Source organism: Budorcas taxicolor, chromosome 25 (genome assembly GCF_023091745.1).
Source record: "Budorcas taxicolor isolate Tak-1 chromosome 25, Takin1.1, whole genome shotgun sequence".
Lineage (NCBI taxonomy): Eukaryota > Metazoa > Chordata > Mammalia > Artiodactyla > Bovidae > Budorcas > Budorcas taxicolor.
In genome coordinates this window covers 38305309-38324637 of record NC_068934.1, presented here as the reverse complement: position 1 = coordinate 38324637, position 19329 = coordinate 38305309, and the positions used below count along the sequence as shown (strand labels likewise).

Below are 19329 nucleotides of genomic sequence, written 5' to 3'. Positions count from 1 at the left end.
ATTCAAGAAAAACACCTACTTCTGCTTTACCGACTATGCCAAAGTCTTTGACTGTGTGGATCACAATAAAATGTGGAAAATTCTGAAACAGATGGAAACACAAAATCACCTGAATTGCCTCTTGAGAAACCTGTATGCAGGTCAGGAGGCAGCAGTTAGAACTGGACTTTTGAACGGTGGTGTTGGAGAATAATCTTGAGTGTCCCTTGGACTGCAAGGAGATGCAACTAGTCATCCTAAGGAAATCAGTCCTGACTGTTCGCTGGAAGAATTGATGCTGAATCTGAAACTCCAATACTTGGCCGCCTGAAGCAAAGAGCTGACTCATTTGAAAAGGCCCTGATGTTGGGAAAGATTGAGGGCAGGAGGGGAAGGGGATGACAGAGGATGAGATGGTTGGATGGCATCACCAACTCAAGAGACATGAATATATGTGGACTCTGGGTTGGTGATGGACAAGGAGGCCTTGTGTGCTGCCATTCATGGGCTCACAAGAGTTGAACATGACTGAGCAACTTAACTGAACTGAAGTTGTTGAATATAGTGTCAGATTTCTTTCCTTTTTTTCTTTTGATTTCCTTTGGTTTTGTTTTGATCAGAAGGATTTTTGTTTTTCCTTAGAAGATATTCCACTCTGAATGTAGAGTCATAAGTCTGAATTTTAAAGCCACTTTAGTAATGTGTTGTTATAGGTAGCTAGTCAACGTCTTGATGCATTTAGATTTATTATTCTTTGTTCTCAATTTGTTCAGTTCAGTTCAGGAATTCAGTTGTGTCCGTCTCATTGCAACACCATAGACTGCAACAAGCACGGCTTCCCTATCCATCACCAACTCCTGGAGCTTTCTCAAGCTCATGTCCATCGACTTGGTGTTGTTATCCAACCATCTCATCATCTGGTTTCCACTTCTCCTCTTGCCTTCAATTTTTCCTAATATCAGGGTCTTTTCCAATGAATCAGCATGTTTAGTATGCATTCAGTCTCTTTTAAAATCAACGAACATGAATTTAATTCATTCCTGTTCCCACTGCACTCCTGACTCTAGGCCAGAAACAAAACCATGCAGACTGGAGGCTGATTCCAGCACATCGCTGTGGAGATTTTGTTCCCACTTTTTTTTCGGGAAAATAAAATTAGTTGCTAACGTTAAAATCAGTAGATTGTACATAAATATCCAAACTTCTGATTTTCTTCAAAACATGGCCAACTGGCCTGCTTTTCGAGCATGGATGAAGTGGAGGAAAGGCTGTTAACAGAGGTAAGGCCTGTGCTGCCCAGATTCCAACATGGCCACCTAGTCCTAGTATAATATCTCCTGCCTCCTGGGGCCATGACTTTGTGAGAACTAGACTTCTAGCTCTCTTAAGATAAAGACTACCTTTGTTACCTTTGTCTTGATCAACTTTGACTTTGAAGCCTTTAACCCAGAACCTAGCACACAGTTCTTCCTTGTACAGTTGTTGGATGATATACAATATCTTGTGGATGCGTCTGACATTTCTTCCAATATAGAAACCATGCAATTGAAGTACTGCTCTGCCCTAAATCTTTGATGCAGCCTAGCATCATAGGTGCCCCTAAGTCTGCCATTAGACCCCCTACCTAAACCCAGTTGTATGTCCCTGGGCTGTCCCTGAAGTCTTCACTTTGCCATTTGACAACTTATCATCCTAGCAATGCCCAACGAAGAGGGCAATGCATATCTCACAGTCAGCAATGCATATCTCACGAAGTAGCTAGGAAGATGACATGAAACCACACATGTCGAGCATGGCCCCTAATATCCATTGTTCATGATGTTGTTAACAGTTTTTTCTCCAAGTAGGCAAGGTTTTCGGTCTTCTTAGATGTCCATGCAGATCAGCTTGATTTTCCAGCCAAGATTCAAGGAAGAGATCACAGCTCATTTCTCTGTATTCTGAAAAGCTTCAAAGTCCATTCACCAAGGACACTGATGAAGGTAAAGTTTTTATCAAGACCTTTGTGTTTTTTTTTTTCAGATCTTTTAGTGGCTTGAAGGGGAAAACTAGGGTAGGTCAGAGCATATATAACTAGGGCCTCCCGGTCACCACTACACACTAAGAACCTAAACATCCCTGAGTACTTGGAGCCAGAAACGAAGCATGAAGTGGCTTGTGCTCCTCGGGCTGGCGGCCTTCACAGAGTGCATAGTCAAGTAAGTATGGGGACTGTATGTCACATAATATTCCTTTCTCGGATTTTTCTTTTCATCTGATTATTCTTCCAACCATCAGATTTAGAATGGAAAGGAATATTACTGTAAGAGTGTTACAGTTCAACTCTGATTTATTTATAAGTAACTTGATATAGGAACTGCAGATCCCAAGGTCTTGGTGTAGATTTGGGTTGCAAAACACTTGGGGTCCAGTCATGTCATGTCTTGTTAAAGTTGCAACTCCTTGCGACTGTTCATTGCACAGTCTATGCAGACCATGATCTTGTCCTTTGGAATAGCTCTTTTCTACATTTTGTTCAACATGTCCTCCTTTTTCCCTGTCTATTTCAGTGTGTGTATGCCCATGTCTGCATCTCTGTATCACTGTCATTTATCTCTCCATCTCTTTGGAAGTCACTGGGAGTGTATTTCTCTTTGTGTTGTTTGCTTTTAATTTTTCAAATTACTCATCCTTCCTTCTCAAGCCTCTGAATTTCCCTTCCTTGTTCCCTATATCATGGATTTTACTTTCAACTCTCCCTTCTCTTTCAGCATGGAGAAAGATAAACTGTCTTATATCTGACAAGCAGTGTGACCACAGCCAACTCAGAAACCTCTTGCATTTCAATTTTCTCCCTTGTAAAATAGAATAAGAGTCCCCCTTCTATCTCCTTCCTTGAGGTTCTTTGAGAGGGAATGAGTGGAATGCCAACAGCAATGCTAATGGCTGTCATTGTTGAGACCTCCTATTTATCAGGTACCTTATATCCATCACTTCACTTATCCCAAAGATATTCTATTTGGAGTGTTTGTATTGTTACATTCCACCATTTTGCCGAAGGGAACACTGAGACACACATGGTGATATGGCTTACCCAAGATGGCAGAAAAGAACCTGTATTCAAATCTATGTCTTTGTCATGATATATGCATAAAATTCTGATAATAATGTGCATCATAAAAATGACTAGAAAACACACAGGTCCATTACAATGACAGTTATACATTAACACTGACAGCTAATTGTAGCATCTTTTTTGTTTTTTTGTCAAATGTTCGATGAAAGAATACCTCTAAGGAGAGTGAAGACCATGAGAAAAACCCTCAGTGGTAAAAACATGCTGCACGGTGTCTTGAAGGAGCATGCTTACAGACTGTCCCAGATTTCTTTTCGTGGTTCAAATCTAACTATTCACCCACTGAGAAACATCAGAGATGTGAGTATTTGGGGAGGATGGTGCTCCACAGGGCTCCCTGGTGCTCTAGCCTAGCATGGGGCTCATCTGGAGGTGCCAGGTGGGATGTTGGGGTTGGGGTTCCTGCAGGAGGCTGAGATATTGGAAAACAGGGACCCCACCCAGAGAAGATGGCATTCTCATCCTCAACTGTTGGTCTTTATGATTGGGCCTGGCAATTACCAGGTGGCAGGTAAATAAATATCCATTTCTGTGTCAAACATGTGTCATTAGTTTGAGGGTGATTGTTCCTTAGGAAATAGGTGAGCCACTCAGTTACAGATGAAGAGTGAGCCATCAGTGATCAAAAGGCAGAACCAACTGCAAAGTAATTGTCAATCTCCAGGTAGAGGAATTCAGCTTCCACAGATGCAAGAACAATAGCAGGAAAAAGTTACTGAACCTGTATTCCGTGTATGGCCATACGAATCTAACACAGGGCTTACTGTTTCTAGATTAGAAAAGGGCTTTTTTTGTCTTCAAAAATGTCCATTCCAGACTGAGAGATAGGCAAAGAGTAAATACATGTCAAATGAAAGGGTCACCTGTGTGGTGTTGATTGGATGTGGTCTGAGTTTAGAGGGAGTGGCTGGAGTTGATCAAGAAGGACCTCCTTGAGAAGGGGGTGCTAAGGCTTTGTTTGAAGAAACTACAGAGCTTCCCAAATGAAGGCACAAGGACTTCTCTGGGTGGCCAGCAGTCCTGGATGCCCAGTGGTTATGCCTCTGTTCTTCCCATGCAGGAGGTACCACTTCAACGCCTGTTCATAGAGTCAATATCTTGCATACAATGTAGCACAGAAAAAATATATCAAATGCAGATACCTCTGTGACCAATCTGTGAAATGAACGGTGGTTAGAAAGTAGTCTCAAGAGATATGTGACACCAGAGGGAGTCATCAGTGTGGGAACAGAGGGTAGCCATTTCTGCACTAACCCACTCCCTCCTTCTCCATATAGATATTCTATGTGGGTAACATCACCATTGGAACACCCCCTCAGGAATTCCAGGTTATCTTTGACACAGGCTCATCTGACTTGTGGGTGCCCTCTGACTATTGCAATAGCTTAGCCTGTTGTGAGTACAGACAACCCCTACCCGGACCATCTTTCACTTGCCCTGCCACCCTGTTTCCACGCTTGGCACATGATGACACTCATCTCTTGTGTCTGCAGCTACACACGTTAGGTTCAGACATCGTCAATCTTCCACCTTCTGGCCTACCAATAAGACGTTCAGGATTATCTATGGAGCTGGGAGAATGAAAGGAGTTGTTGCTCATGACACAGTTCAGGTAACAGTGTAACAAATGCTGAGTCAGGACTGGATATAAGGCGACCACTGCTTTCAAAACAGATGTAGGACCATCTGGCAGGACCCTACCTAGCCTAACTCCCATAGATATGGGCCATCTTATCCACAGGATCACGTCTCTGGGGTGGCAGTGCCCATGGTGACACATGAGCAAACAGATTAGCTAACCCAGAGTGTGGCTTGACGTGTGGACTTGCAGCTCCTCTGCCCATGAGCAGCTCAAGGCTTTCTGCTCAGAGCGAGAAGAGATAAAACACCCACTTTTCTATTAACAGACTGTTCCAGCCACTTTCAGGTGATAACTGGTTTAATTCTGCAACAACCCCACAAAGCAGTTACTCTGATTAGCTCATGAGACATATGAGGAAACTGAGGTCCAGACAGCAAGGGCCTTGCTGAGGGCACACATGTGATAAAAGTTGGAGTTAGGCTGGCTTTTCAGGACTGAATTTGCTGTGGGGTGTTTGGGGACAGGATAAAACTGATCTGGGGACCCTGGGGCCATTCAAGGCCTCAGGTATCCAGAGTGGGAAACTGGAGGCCTGAGAAGTCAATGGGCCTGATAAATGAGTTCTTACTTGAGAGGACCTTTGAGAGTCTAATAAATCTATGGTTTGCCTCTCCCAAAATACTTGGGTACCTTCCCTCTCTCTTTATCTCTCATACATACTCACAGAAATATACACATATCCCCAAAAGTGAATTCCCCAGGCAGTAATTTCATAGAACCCTGCAAGCAAGATTATGTTTTTGGCTTTTGTCTTCCTGACAGATGTAAAATCCACAGTACCTTACTGAGAATTCAGTCCATTCCTGTCATTAGGTCACAGTGATGCCAAAGAGAAGGCCTATCTTGCTCTCAATTCTTTTGACAATAAGATGGCACCAATGTGACCGGGCCTGACTCCTGGTTGCCCCACCTGGACAGAAGCCACGAGGCCATTTTGACTCACTTGGGCGGTGTTTTTCAGCGGGGCAGATGTTTTATAATTCACAGCCTCTCTCAAATGGAATCAAAATTCTCCTTCTACCTTGCTCTAACCATCTGTGGGCAACCAAAGACAGAGCCCAGCCTCAATTCTTCTCTAAGGATCTAATGGCAATGCATCCCAGCCCAATCCTAAACCACTTCACATATCTGTAAGTGGGAACACTCTTTTCTCCCACAGATTGGGGACCTTGTAAGTATTGACCAGCCATTCGGTCTAAGCACGGCAGAATACGGGTTTCGGGACAGAAGTTTTGATGGCGTCTTGGGCTTGAACTACCCCAACCAATCCTGCTCTAGAGCCATCCCCATCTTTGACAAGCTGAAGAATGAAGGTGCCATTTCTGAGCCTGTTTTTGCCTTCTACTTGAGCAAGTAAGTCTGAGATGGACAATTCCTTTCTCCAAATTAGCTGTAAGATGCTTTCAGTTGCACAAAAATTATAGAACACTTGATAAAGAAGTATTCTGAGAGTAATATAACCAAGGATAACTATGGCCCCAGGGCCCAGCTGGCTTCACCACTGGCTTTTATAAATAAAATTTTATTGGAACACAACCCTATTCCTGGGCTCCAGACAAGGAACTTGGTCTAGGGGGTGAGTCATGAGGGAGGCAAAAAGAAGGCAACAGGAAACAAGTTGGAGGAAAAGCATTATGATTTGCTTATGAATTTGATAAGGAAGGAAGGAGAAGGATGGGGGATATCTTTCCTTCCTCATTAGCATTTAAAACAGAGCCCAGGAATAGCTACCCAATTTGTGGAGCCAGTGAGAAATGAAAGTGTGGCACACAAAAGTGTGGGACCCCTGATTCAAGAAATATTAGGCATTTCAAGACAGGGAGAGCAGAGGTGGGGTCCCTTTTGAGTGTGGGGCCCTTTGGACATTGTAGGTCACAGGCCAATGGAGCCAACTCCGGGTGACCTGAACCCACACCTTAGAACTCCCAGGTCTTGATTTTCCTGAAAAGTGACAAGGTGGACACGGGGAAAGCCAAAACACTTCAGCACCCTGTCTTCTGAGGGTGTCTGAGCACTCAGGTTGCTGAAGGTCCAGGGAGTCTTCAGAAGACATAGTGGGTGGACCTCAAACAAGTGATTCACCTTCTAAGCTCCTCTGTGCCGCTCATGAGACAGTAACAGACCTCAGTCTGGATCTCTATCTCTCCTGGACTCGATTTCTGTATCTGTACATGGGGACCTCGTTAGGGCCTTGATATTTGGACCAGCACAGCTCTCAGACAGTGCTGTTGTTATTGTCCTCCAAGGATCCCCCCTTCACATCTCTCTACAGAGACGAGCAAGAGGGCAGTGTGGTGATGTTTGGTGGGGTGGACCACCGCTACTACAAGGGAGAGCTCAACTGGATACCTTTGGTTCAAGCGGGTGACTGGACTCTACACGTAGACCGGTAATCCTCTCCCTCTGAGCATCAGCCCAAGTGATGCTCCTGCTAGTGTACATGTACCCAGGCAGACACACACAAATGCATTCTCAGACACACAGTCACACAGACATATACACCACCCACAATGACACACACAGACACATGAAAACATACAAACAGACAAATATAACCTACACAGAGACATATGGAAACATGCATAGCTAGTCAGAGACACACAAGCACTCACAGAGACACATACAAACACACATACAAACAAACTCACAAGCACATAGATACACAAACAACCCACGGGTTCATAATCCCCAGGCTTTCTGAGCAAGTCTCTGACCAGGATCTTAAAGAGTCCAGAGAGATCTGTGCTGCTGGGAGAGGGCTGCACCCACTGCCCTTTGAGGTGGGAAGCATGGTTAGAGGACTCTATAATGTGGTGAACAGAGCATCAGGGAGAATTTCACCAGCCTGAACAGAGTTACGATAAGATGACCAACTGTCCAGTGCTACCTAGTACATAGGAAGTTCTCAGTACAGATAAATGTCATTTTAAAACAGGGACAGTCCTGAGCAAATGGGGAAAACTGGTCTCCTTAGGGAGCAGCTACCCAGCAGTGGAGAGAGGTTGGCTGCAGTCTTAAGATGTGAAAACAACTAATAAAAAAGGTACCCCATGTTCATGGGCACACAGAGGGGGAGTGCCTATAACAGAGAATCAGGAATGTGGGATCCAGGAGTGACCTGAGGACAAGAGGCATAATTGATATGGTTCTGTGTGATACGGTCAGACAAAAGCTGACTTATCCTTTGGAGTTTGTGTGTGCTAGTCATGTATTTCCTGGCCAGGGTCTCAGGGTCTGAGCTGGTTGTAGGACTAGTGCTGGGAGATACCCTCTGGGAGCCCCTCTATCCCCCTACTATGAGAATTGCTGCCCCTGTGAATCTCCATCTTCACTCTGTGTGCAACCCGTTATTTGTTCTCCACCAGATTTAGCTCTCTGGAGGTTTCCTATTGTTTACTCGGTCTTCATTCACTCACTCATTGAACAGAGACGCATTGGACATCCACTGTGTGCCAGACACTTTAGGGAGGCAAGGAGAATAAAACTCGCCCTCACTGTAAGAAAGCAGATGTACATGAAGTGACTCACCCACATAGCGAATTGTGACTTTGGTACATGCTAGACATGAGAAGGAGAAGGCAATGGCAACCCACTAAAGTACGTTGCCTGGAAAATCCCAGGGATGGCAGAGCCTGGTGGGCTGCTCTCTGTGAGGTCGCACAGAGTCGGACACGACAAGTGAGTTAGCAGCAGCAGCAGCAGCAGACATGAGAAAGGGTCTACAGAGAGTGACCAAGACAGGAGACTGATAACCATCAGGGGAAAGACTTTCCAAAAACTATACGATTAAGCTGGAATCTGGGAGATGAGAAGAAATATGCTAGTCAAAGGGGAGTGGAGTCTTCTAGGAAGGAAGATCAGCTTGTGTCAAGGTACAAAAGATCCTGGTGTATTCAAGTCCTGCATTTGATGATGTCAGGAAAGGTGCTGTGTCGAGAGCAAAGGAAAATAGGGCAAGAGATGAAGGGCTGTTTAGGAGACAGTCAGGAAGGGGACAACTCTGGGGAGACTCAGAGGGACCTTGATGCCTGCTTTCTTCCATTGTCTCTCAGCATCACCATGAAAAGAGGGGTTATTGCTTGTTCTGATGGCTGCGCAGCCTTGGTGGACACCGGGGCATCACATATCCAAGGCCCAGGAAGACTGGTCGATAACATACAAAAGCTCATTGGTGCCAAGCGATGTGGTTTCAAGGTGAAGGGTCATGCCCCAGGGTCACTCCCAGTCTACACACACAACAAGGATCTACATAGTCAACCTCTCACCATCTCTCTCTAACAGCACTACGTTTCATGTTCTGTGGTCAATACTCTGCCCTCTATTATCTTCACCATCAGTGGCATCAACTACCCAGTACCAGCTCAAGCCTACATCCTCAAGGTGAGGGGAAAATACTAAGGGTTGGTTCTCAAACTGGAGCTTGCAGGAACCCTTGGGCTGCTGCTGGGAGAAATGTGTCCTCTGGAGGCCATGCCACACCATTGCAGATGCAGTTGAGCCCTGTGGCTGGACCAGTCCCTCCCACAAAACCAACCACTTGAGAGTATATGGTATGGTGGGAGTCAGGGAGTGGGGAACACTAAGGTTGTCAGTCCTCAAAGAGCTTCAATTCAATCTGAACCCTTAGATGCATGAACATGAAATTCAACTCTAGCAGTCCTTGAAATAGGCCATGTTATCTGGAGAATGGCTGGGGACAGTCCAAGTGTGAAGTCCCAGCATAAGTTAACAGTCTGCCTTACCCTTTCAAGATTTTTCTGCTTTGAATGATAAATTACATGGTCAGCCTAATCCTTGCCTGCATCTTCCCCTTGCTCTGGACAGGAGCCTCCTTTGTCAGTTGGGGTACCCGACCCTTCAGTGGTGAGGTTGGATAATAAGGTGTATAAATGGTGCACAGTGACTGCTCAGCCCTGGCACAGGGGAGAGGCTTCATGTCAGCTCCCTATGAGAGTTCAGAGCAGGCTGATGGGCTCAAAGAAGGCTTTGAGGAAGAGAGGGAATATCAGGAATTCCATAATGACAAACTCATTGAACCATACGGAGAGTTGCTTGGTTCTAGGCAAAAGTGCACTGGATTCTATGCAAGTGGCATCTCAAGGTGGTCTGCACTAAGGCACTGGGGACTTACTAGGGCTGATGAGGGTTACAGCCTGACCAGTGGGGATGGGGAATGAGCGTACCTTACCCATCCAAGCCTGGATTGGCCAAAGAGGGTGAGTGTGGGCCAAAGGAGGCTTCTCAGACTTCCTGAGTTAAGTGTTCAAGAACATGTTGTGGGCACTGCTCTATTTAAGATGGATAACCTACATTGAGTTACTTTGTAGCACAAGGAACTCCACTCAGTTTTATGACAGTCTGGATGGGAGCGGTGTCTTTGGGACCAGGATACCCGGATACATACGGTTGAGTCCCTTTACTGTCCACCTGAAACTCAGAATATTGTTAATCAGCTATATTCCAATACAAAATAAAGCTTTTTTAAAAAAAAATGAAGCACAGATTGTGTGGATTCAGAAAGAGAACCAGCATTCTCTGCAGAGAAATAAAGGAGTAGGAGTCAGAAGGAAAGAAACAGGGAGTGAGGGGAACTATGGACACACTTGTTCTTCTCTAAATAATTATATTGAAGTGTGGCTGATCTTCTGTGTTGTGTTAAGTTCTGCTGCAGAAAAATGTGTCTCAGTTATACATATAAAAATATTTTCTTCTTATTCTTTTTCATTTGGTTTATCTGAATACTGAATATAGTTCCTGATGCTCTACAATAGGACTTTGTTGTTTTACATTCCTCTGTTTCCCCGCCTCCCAGTCCTCCACTCACCACACCCTTCCTCATGACAGCCTGATGTTTTGGCCCTCTTTGGTTTTGGATGAACTCTCATATACCCTGCTGCTGAGAAAACCCCTTGATACTTACTAAAAAAGGGAAATAAAACAAATAATTTTGCTGGGTCTGGATATTGGGGGGAGTCACTGGTAAGGACTCATGCTGACTGGTGTGTGTCTCTCACTCCCCCAGGATTCTTTAGGCCACTGCCATACCGCCTTTAAAGAGAAAAGAGTGACAACATCTACAGAGTCCTGGGTTCTGGGTGACGTCTTCCTGAGGCTGTATTTCTCTGTCTTTGATCGAGGAAATGACAGGATTGGCCTGGCACCGGCAGTGTAAATGCTTGGAGTGGTTCAGGAATCAGTAAGGATGCTCCTAACACACACTCACTCACAGTTTGGGCACTCCTGCCCAGGATGCTGGTGAACTGTATTTGGTGTTCTGTACACCCTATTCTCAGTAAAGAATAAAGTGTTTTCCTCTTAATGGTGCTGAAACAAATGTTGCCTCTGTTTGTGTCTCGGTGTGAAGGATCTAGAACCAAGTTTGAATCAAAATTGAGAGGAGCCCTACTCCAACTGGCTTCAAGGAAAGGGGAGACTCATTGAAATGATTCTGGGAATCCAGGATACAAGTATTAGAGCAAATACAAAGATCTCAGTGACTGGAAGCAAGAATTCAGAAGTCATCAATTCTATTTCACCCTCTCTATTTCCCTTCAGTCTGCTTTGATGGTCTTAGCCTGGTAACTATTTTACTTAAGGCTTCTACACCTAGTGAGGAAGTTCAAGCTTCCTGCCCTAGGGTTTTAAATCCTGAAGGCATCACCTAGTAAGGAAAAAGGATTGCAGACATCAGAGTTCAAGGGTGTTCTCTGAATCACCCACCTCAGTTCACATGTACAGCCCTAGATCAGGCATCCTGGCAGGGACATGGGGTCTTCTGACTGGTTTTGCATGGTCTTTGGACCTGACTCAGCAGGACACATGATTGTTAATATCCTCCAGAACTATATGACTGAAACTGGGGAGAGGCAGCCCCAAGGATAGCAACTGGCAGGTGGTCTAGGCCATGGAAGAGTTTGTGATGACACATAAACTCCACCACCTCCTCATTCAGAGGAATTATAAGGGGTAATGAAATAGACACGCTTTGTCCCATCTCAGATGAACTTATCACTGGGCTTCTCCTCCAGGGGATGTTGGGTGAAGTGCTTCATGCAGAGCTGTTTCCCTCTTTTTCCCATACCTCAGTCACCAGCTCTCTGCCACATATGCCTGCTCTGTCCTTTCCAGTCCTACCTGGTAAGTGGTGGTCCCAGTGAACCCCTGAGCCATCCCCCTCCTCCAGGGCCAAGAATCCCCCTTCCTTGGCCTCCAGTGCTGTTGAGGAGAATGCAACGCATATATCAGTGAACCCAAGGTACACAGAGCCTTCAGCCTTTCTGAGCCTCCTCCAGGGATGGAGCTATAAAGTATTTGCTTGGAGCTGCCATGGTTAGGCTCTTCTGCTGTGGAAGAATCCATTCTTTCCACCTGGAGGCCCTCAGTAGATGCCTCAGCTGAGTCAGCAGGCATCACAGGTTGATTTCCTTTCAGATTGACTGGTTTGATCTCCTTGTTGTATAAGGGACTCTCAAGATTCTTCTCAAGCACCACAGTTCAAAAGCTTAATTCTTTGACATTCACCCTTTCTTATGGTCCAGATCGGTCATCTATATATGATTACTGGAAATATCGTAGCTTTGACACTACAGACCTCTGTAGCAAAGTGAGGCTCTGCTTTTTAATACACTGTGCAGGTTTTTCATAGATTTTCTTCCTTCCAAGAAGAAAGTGTCTTTTAATTTTTGGCTGTAGTCAAGGTCCAATGTGATTTTGGAGCCCAAGAAAATAATATCTGCCACTGGTTCCACGTTTCCCTCATCTATATGCCATGATGTGGTGGGACCGGATGCCATGAATGTTGAGTATATTTTTGTGAAGAGTTTTTGTGAATGTTGAGTTTTAAGCCAGTTTTTGCATCTCCTCTCCTCATCAAGAGGCACTTTAGTTCTTCTTTGTTTTCTGACATTAGGGCAGTGTCATCTTCATATCTGTAGATGTTGATATTTCTTCCAGTAATCTTTATTCCAGCTTGGGATTTATGTCTCCTATATAGACGTTAAATAACCAGAGTGAGAATGTACACCCTGTCATGCTTCTTTCCCAGTTTTAAATCTTTCAGTTGTTCCGTGTATGATTCTAACTGCCGGTTTTTGACCTACATACAGACATTTCAGGAGACAGGAAAGGTGATCTGGTACTCTCATTTCCTTAAGAATTTTCCACAATTTGTTGTGGTCCTTTATGTGAAAGGCTGTACCATAATTAGTGAAGCAGACAGAAATGTTTTCTGGGATTCCCTTGCTTTCTCTATGATCCAATGGATATTGTCAATTTGATCTCTGGTTCTTCAAACCAGTTTGTACATCTGGAAGTTCTCAATTCATGTAGTGTTGAAGCTTAGCTTGAAGGAGTTTGAGCATTACTTTGCTAGCAAATGAGATGCGTGCAATTGCATGATAGGTTGAATATTCATTGGAATTGCCTTTCTTTTGGATTGGAATGAAAATTGACCTTTCCCAGCACTGTGGCCACTGCTGAGTTTTCCAAATTTGCTGATATATTGAATGCAGCACTTTTGCAGCCTCATTCTTTAGGATTTTTAAATAGCTCAACTGGAGTTCCATCACCTCTGCTATCATTGTTTGTAGTGATGCTTCCTAAGGCCCACTTGACTTCATACTCCACTATATCTGGTTTTACATGAGTGACCCAAGCACGATCCCTATCCCAGTCTTTATGACCGTTTTTGTACAGTTCTTCTGTGCATTCTTGCCACCTCTTCTAATCTCATCTGCTTCTGTTAGGTCTTTGACTTTTCTGTCCTTTATTGTGCCCATCTTTGCATGAAGTGTTCCCCTGGTATCTCCACTTTGCTTGAAGAGATCTATACTCTTTACAATTCTATTATCCTCTTCTAATTCTTGCACTATTTACTTATGAAGACTTTCTTATCTCTCCTTGCTCTTCTCTGGAAGTCTGCATTCTATTGGCTATATCTTTCCCTTTCTTCTTTGCCTTTCACTTCTCTTATTTTCTCAGCTATTTTTAAGGCCTCCTCAGGCAACCACTTTGCCTTCTCACATTTGTTTTTCTTGAGGATGGTTTTGATGACCACCTCCTGTACAATGTTACAAACCTCCATAGTTCTTCAGACTAACAGACCTAATTCTTTGAATCTATTTTCCATCTCCACTATATTATCATATGGTATTTGATTTAGGTCATAGCTGAATGTTCTAGTGGTTTTCCTTACTTTCTTCAATTTAAACATGAATATTGTTTGCTTCTGCCTAAGCATTGCTTCCAGATCACCACCCACCACTCCCAGTGGATGTGGAGAAAAACACAATTTGAGGACTGTTACCCTGGGTTTGTGCTTGTCTTTTCACATGCTCAGCTGTGTGAGCTTCATCAAGTCTCTTAACCCCAGTTTTCTCATCTGGAAAATGGGCACCATGATGATAATTCCACCTTCTAGACTGTATGTGTGCCCGCAAAGAGGAAGTGGCCCTGAGAGAACTTTCTGTGTTCCTGAGTCTGGAACAAATATGAATTATTCTGCACCTGGGGAGAAGGAAATCTTCTGTTTAGAGGTAATGACTGTCATCCACAAGGCTAAATATTGATTCAAGCCAAATGACATCTATTTCTGAACCCTGACCCAGAACTCTGAGCCAATGCTTCTCTTTTCTGGGCTCAGACAAGAGCTAATGATTACTGTCTCAGATTACTCCCTTCCTCAGCCCTACCAGTCAGCCTTTCCTTATCCATGCTTCTCCCCTGAAAGCACACTGCAAGGAGAGTCGTAAAGGCTCCTGGTCTCTTGTCAGTTTCCCACATCTCCAGCGTAGCAACAACTAGCCGTTATGGCTGCTTGTCATAGCAACAGCTATGGCAACCTGTACAGTCCAGCCTCAGCCTGTTAAATGGATCTTTCCCCATTTGGCCCCTCATGTTTAAATTATCTATATTTGCCTTAGTAACCATCCTATGCTTGCTGTTTAATGTCGAAATATGTGTAGACCTGATGTAGTTTTATTTCCCAAGCTTAATTCCAACCATGCAATGAAGTAACCAAACATTTAGTCATCTAACTACCCACAGGAATTGACAAAAGCAAACCACCCATCATGCATTTCTTGCTTGCCCCAAAATACCATTGAACTGATCTGCTTAAATAATATGATACATTGGCATGTACACTCCAGAAGGGGACACTTTTTCTCTGGATTTGTTTTCCATCTAGTGCAGAATGTCTACCATCAGCCTGGCCCTTCAGCAGCTGGTCACTTAATTTTTGCAGACTCAGCCCACTCCAGATTCCTTCCACATCCCTCAGTATAATCTAGAGAACAGACTCAGTCAGAGTTCTCCTGCAGAAAGCAGTTTTTTTTGCTTGTTTGTTTGTTTTTTACAAAACAATATTTGGTAACACATTCAAAACCATGTGCTCCTTGCCTTCGGTTCAAGCACGTGCACCAGAGGATGGGAAGCCTCCCCTTCCACCTAAATCTTTCACCACTCCCACCAGGGCCAAAGGCTTGACAGGACCCCAAAGACTTCTGCCTGCTCCCTGATGTCCTCTATACATTAGTTTAGTTCAGTCTTTCAGTCATGTCCAACTCTTTGCTATATCATGGGGTGCAGGAGATGGACAGGTTTCCCTGTCCATCATCAACTCCCAGAGATTGCTCAGGCTCATGTTCATCAGGTCGGTGATGCCACCCAACAAATTCATCTTCTGTCTTCCCCTTTGCCTTCTGTCTTTAATCTTTCCCTGCATCAGGGTCTTTTCTCATGAGTCAGTTCTTGGCATCAATTGACCAAAGTATTGGAGGTTCAGCTTCAGCATCAGTCCTCCCAGTGAATATTCAGGACTTATTTCCTTTAGCATGGACTGGTGGAATCTCCTTGCAGTCCATGGGACTCTCAAGAGTCTTATTCAACAGCACAGTTTAAAAGCATCAATTCTTTGGTACTCGGCTTTCTTTATGGTCCCACTCTCACATCCACTCACGATTTCTGGTAAAAACCATAGGTTTGACTATACAGAACTTTACTGGTAAACTAATGTCTCTGCTTTTTAGTATGCTGTTTGGTTTTTCATAGCCTTTCTTCCAAGGAGCTAGCATCATTTTTTCACAACTGTGGTCACTATGTACAGTGATTTTGGAACCCAGGAAAATAAAGCCTGTCACTGTTTTCATTGTTTTTCCAGGTATTTGCCATGAAGTGATGGAACTGGATGCCATGATCTTCATTTTTTGATCTGCACATACCACATCAAGACCATCCCAAACAAAAAGAAATGCAAAAAGGCAAAATGGTTGTCTGAGGAGGCCTTAGAAATAACTTAGAAAAGAAGAGAAGCAAAAGACAAAGGAGAAAAGAAAGACATACTCATCTGAATGCAGAGTTCCAAAGAATAGAAAGAAGAGATTTTTTAAAAGCCTTCCTAAGTGATCAGTGAAAGAAATAGAGGAAAACATTTGAATGGCAAATATCAGAGATCTCTTCAAGAAAATTAGAGATGGGGGGGGAATGTTTCAGGCAAAGATGGGCACAATAAAAAAGAGACAGGGGATGGACCAAACAGAAGCAGAATATATTAAGAGGTTGAAAGAATACATAGAAGAACTGCACAAAAAAGACATTAATGACCCAGATAACCACCATGGTGTGATCACTCACCTAGAGCTAGATAATCCTAAAATGTGAAGTCAAATGGGTCTACAGAAGCATCACTAAGAGCAAATCTAGTGGGTGTGATGGCATTGCAGTAGAGGTATATCAGATCTTAAAAGACGATGCTGTTCAAGTGCTGCACTGAATATGCCAGCAAATGTGGAAAACTCAGCAGTGACCACAGGACTGAAATGTCGTTTTCCTTGCAATCCTCAGAAGAGGTGATTTTAAAGAATTTTCAGCTACCACACAGTTGCACTCTTCTCACATACTACCAAAGTAATTTCTCCAAGCAAGTTTTCAACAAAACATGAACTGTGAAATTCCATATGTTCAAGCTGGATTGAGAAAAGACAGAGGAACCAGAGATCAAACTGCCAACATTCGTTGGATGATAGAAAAAGCAAGAGGATTCTAGAAAAACACCTGCTTCTGCTTTATTCACCATGCAAAAGCCTTTGACTATGTGGATCACAACAAACTGTGGAAAACTTACAGAGATGGGAATACCGGACCACCTTACCTGCCTTCTGAGAAATCTGTATGCAGGTCAAGAAACAACAGTTAGAACTGAACATGGAACAAGAGACTGGTTCCAATTCGGGAATGGAGTACGTAAAGGCTGTATATTGTCACCTTGCTTATTTAACTTATATGCAGAGTACATCATGTGAAATGCCCAACTGCATGAAGCACAAGCTGGAATCAAGATTGCTGGGAGAAATATCAATAGCCTCAGATATGCAGATGACACCACTCTCAGAGCAGAAATTGAAGAGGAACTAAAGAGCCTCTTGATGAAAGTGAAATAGGAGAGTGAAACATCTTGTCTAAACTTCACAATCAGAAAATGAAGATCATGGCATTTGGTCCCATCACTTCATGGCAAATAGATGGGGAAACTTTGGAAACAGTAACAGACTTTATTTTCAGGGGCTCCAAAACCACTGTAAATGATGACTGCAGTCATGAAATTAAAAGATGCTTGCTCCCATGAAAAAAACTATGACAAACCCTAACAAATATTTTAAAAGTAGAGACATTACTTTGCTGAAAAAGTTCAGTATAATAAAAGCTATGATTTTTCCAGTTGTCATGTATAGATGTGACAGTAGCACCATGAAGAATGGTGAGCGAAGAACTGATGGTTTTGAACTCTGGTGTTGGACAAGATATTTGGGAGTCCCTTAGAGTGCAAGGAGATCCACCCAGTCATCCTAAAGGAAACCAATCCTGAATATTCATTGGAAGGACCAATGCTGAAATTGAACTTCCAATACTTTGGCCAACTGATGTGAAGAACTGACACATTAGAAAAAACCCTGTTACTGGGCAAGATTGAAGGCAGGAAGAGAGAGGTTGATAGAGGATGAGATGGTTGGATGGAATCACCAACTTGATGGACATGAGTTTGTCCAAGCTCCAGGAGTTGGTGAAGAACAGTGAGCCCTGGCGTGCTGCAGTCCATGGTGTTGCAAAGAGTCAGACATGACTGAGCGACTGAACTGAACTGAACATATCACATAGCAAATACTATTTCTAATGGGCATGTTTCTCCAGCAAGACTGTGGCTCCCTAAGGCCTCAACACATCCTCTATCAAGATTGCACCCATGCACAGAAGTCAGTGCCTAGCATTCACAAAGCATTCAGTGAGTTCTGATTGCAGGGGGAACTCCATTTTAATCGACATAAAGGAGTAAAGGACACATTTATATTCCTGTCTCAAATAACTCCAAAGTAGAAAAGACAAATGAAAGAACATTGTTTTACATTAAACATCTGTCAGCAGAGAATGGATTCCTGAGGTGGGGAGCAAGCAAGGAGAGTTCTACAATTGCCCCAACTCTAGAAATAGTTTCCAACACATACATGGAAGGTATACCTAGGCAGAGACAAACAGTCTCCCCAAGAAGAGAGATTTATGACTCTATGTAGTTAGAGTTCACAAGAGAGAGCTACATACAGAGAACTATAGGAAGGTACAGGTGATACCCCTCCAGCCTTCTGCAGAGAGTTGATAGTATTGGTCTGAATTATAGGGAACAATCCTTGAGTCTCAAATTGAACCTAGTCTAATTGTGTCTCCACCAACCAGTGTGCAAATTACTCATTTTTAAATATAAATTTATTTATTTTAATTGGAGGCTAATTACTTTATAATATTGTATTGGTTTGCCATACATTGACATGAATCCATCACAGGTGTACACGTGTTTCTCATCCTGAACCCCTCTCCCACCTCCATCCCTATTCCATCCCTCTGGGTCATCCCAGTACACCAGCCCCAAGCATCCTGTCATGCATCAAACCTGGACTGGTGATTCGTTTCACATATGATAATATACATGTTTCAATGCCATTCTCCCAAATCATCCCACCTCCTGCCTCTCCCACAGAGTCCAAAAGACTATTCTATATATCTGTGTCCCTTTTGCTGTCTCACATACAGGGTTATCATTACCATCTTTCTAATTTTCATATATATGTGTTGTATACTGTATTGGTGTTTTTCTTTCTGGCTTACTTCACTCTGTAAAATAGGCTCCAGTTTCATCCACTTCATTAGAACTGATTCAAAGGTATTCTTTTTAATGGCTGAGTAATAATCCATTGTGTATATGTACCACAGCTTTCTAATCCATTCATCTGCTGATGGATATCTAGGTTGCTTCCATCTCCTAGCTATTATAAACAGTGGTGCAATGAACATTGGGGTGCACCTGTATCTTTCAATTTGGTTTCCTGGGTGATTATGCCCAGTAGTGGGATTGCTGGATCATAAGACAGTTCTATTTCCACTTTTTAAAGGAATATTCACACTGTTCTCCATAGTGGCTGTACTAGTTTGCATTCCCACTAACAGTGTAAGAGAGTTCCCTTTTCTCCACACCCTCTCCAGCATTTATTGCTTGTAGACATTTGGATAGCAGCCATTCTGAATAGCGTGAAATGGTACCTCATTGTGG

The 19329-nt window shown here is 43.5% G+C and overlaps 1 protein-coding gene across 1 annotated transcript; it reads left to right on the top strand.

Moving 5' to 3' along the window:
- Positions 1 to 2085: 2085 nt before the first annotated feature.
- On the top strand, positions 2086 to 10908 carry LOC128068929 (pregnancy-associated glycoprotein 4-like). The gene is made up of 9 exons (XM_052662202.1): positions 2086 to 2177; positions 3244 to 3394; positions 4372 to 4489; positions 4588 to 4706; positions 5896 to 6089; positions 7009 to 7125; positions 8789 to 8930; positions 9018 to 9116; positions 10759 to 10908. Exons 1-9 carry the CDS (start codon positions 2125 to 2127, stop codon positions 10906 to 10908), a joined length of 1143 nt encoding a protein of 380 aa, XP_052518162.1. The 5' UTR covers positions 2086 to 2124.
- The last annotated feature ends 8421 nt before the right edge of the window (positions 10909 to 19329 follow it).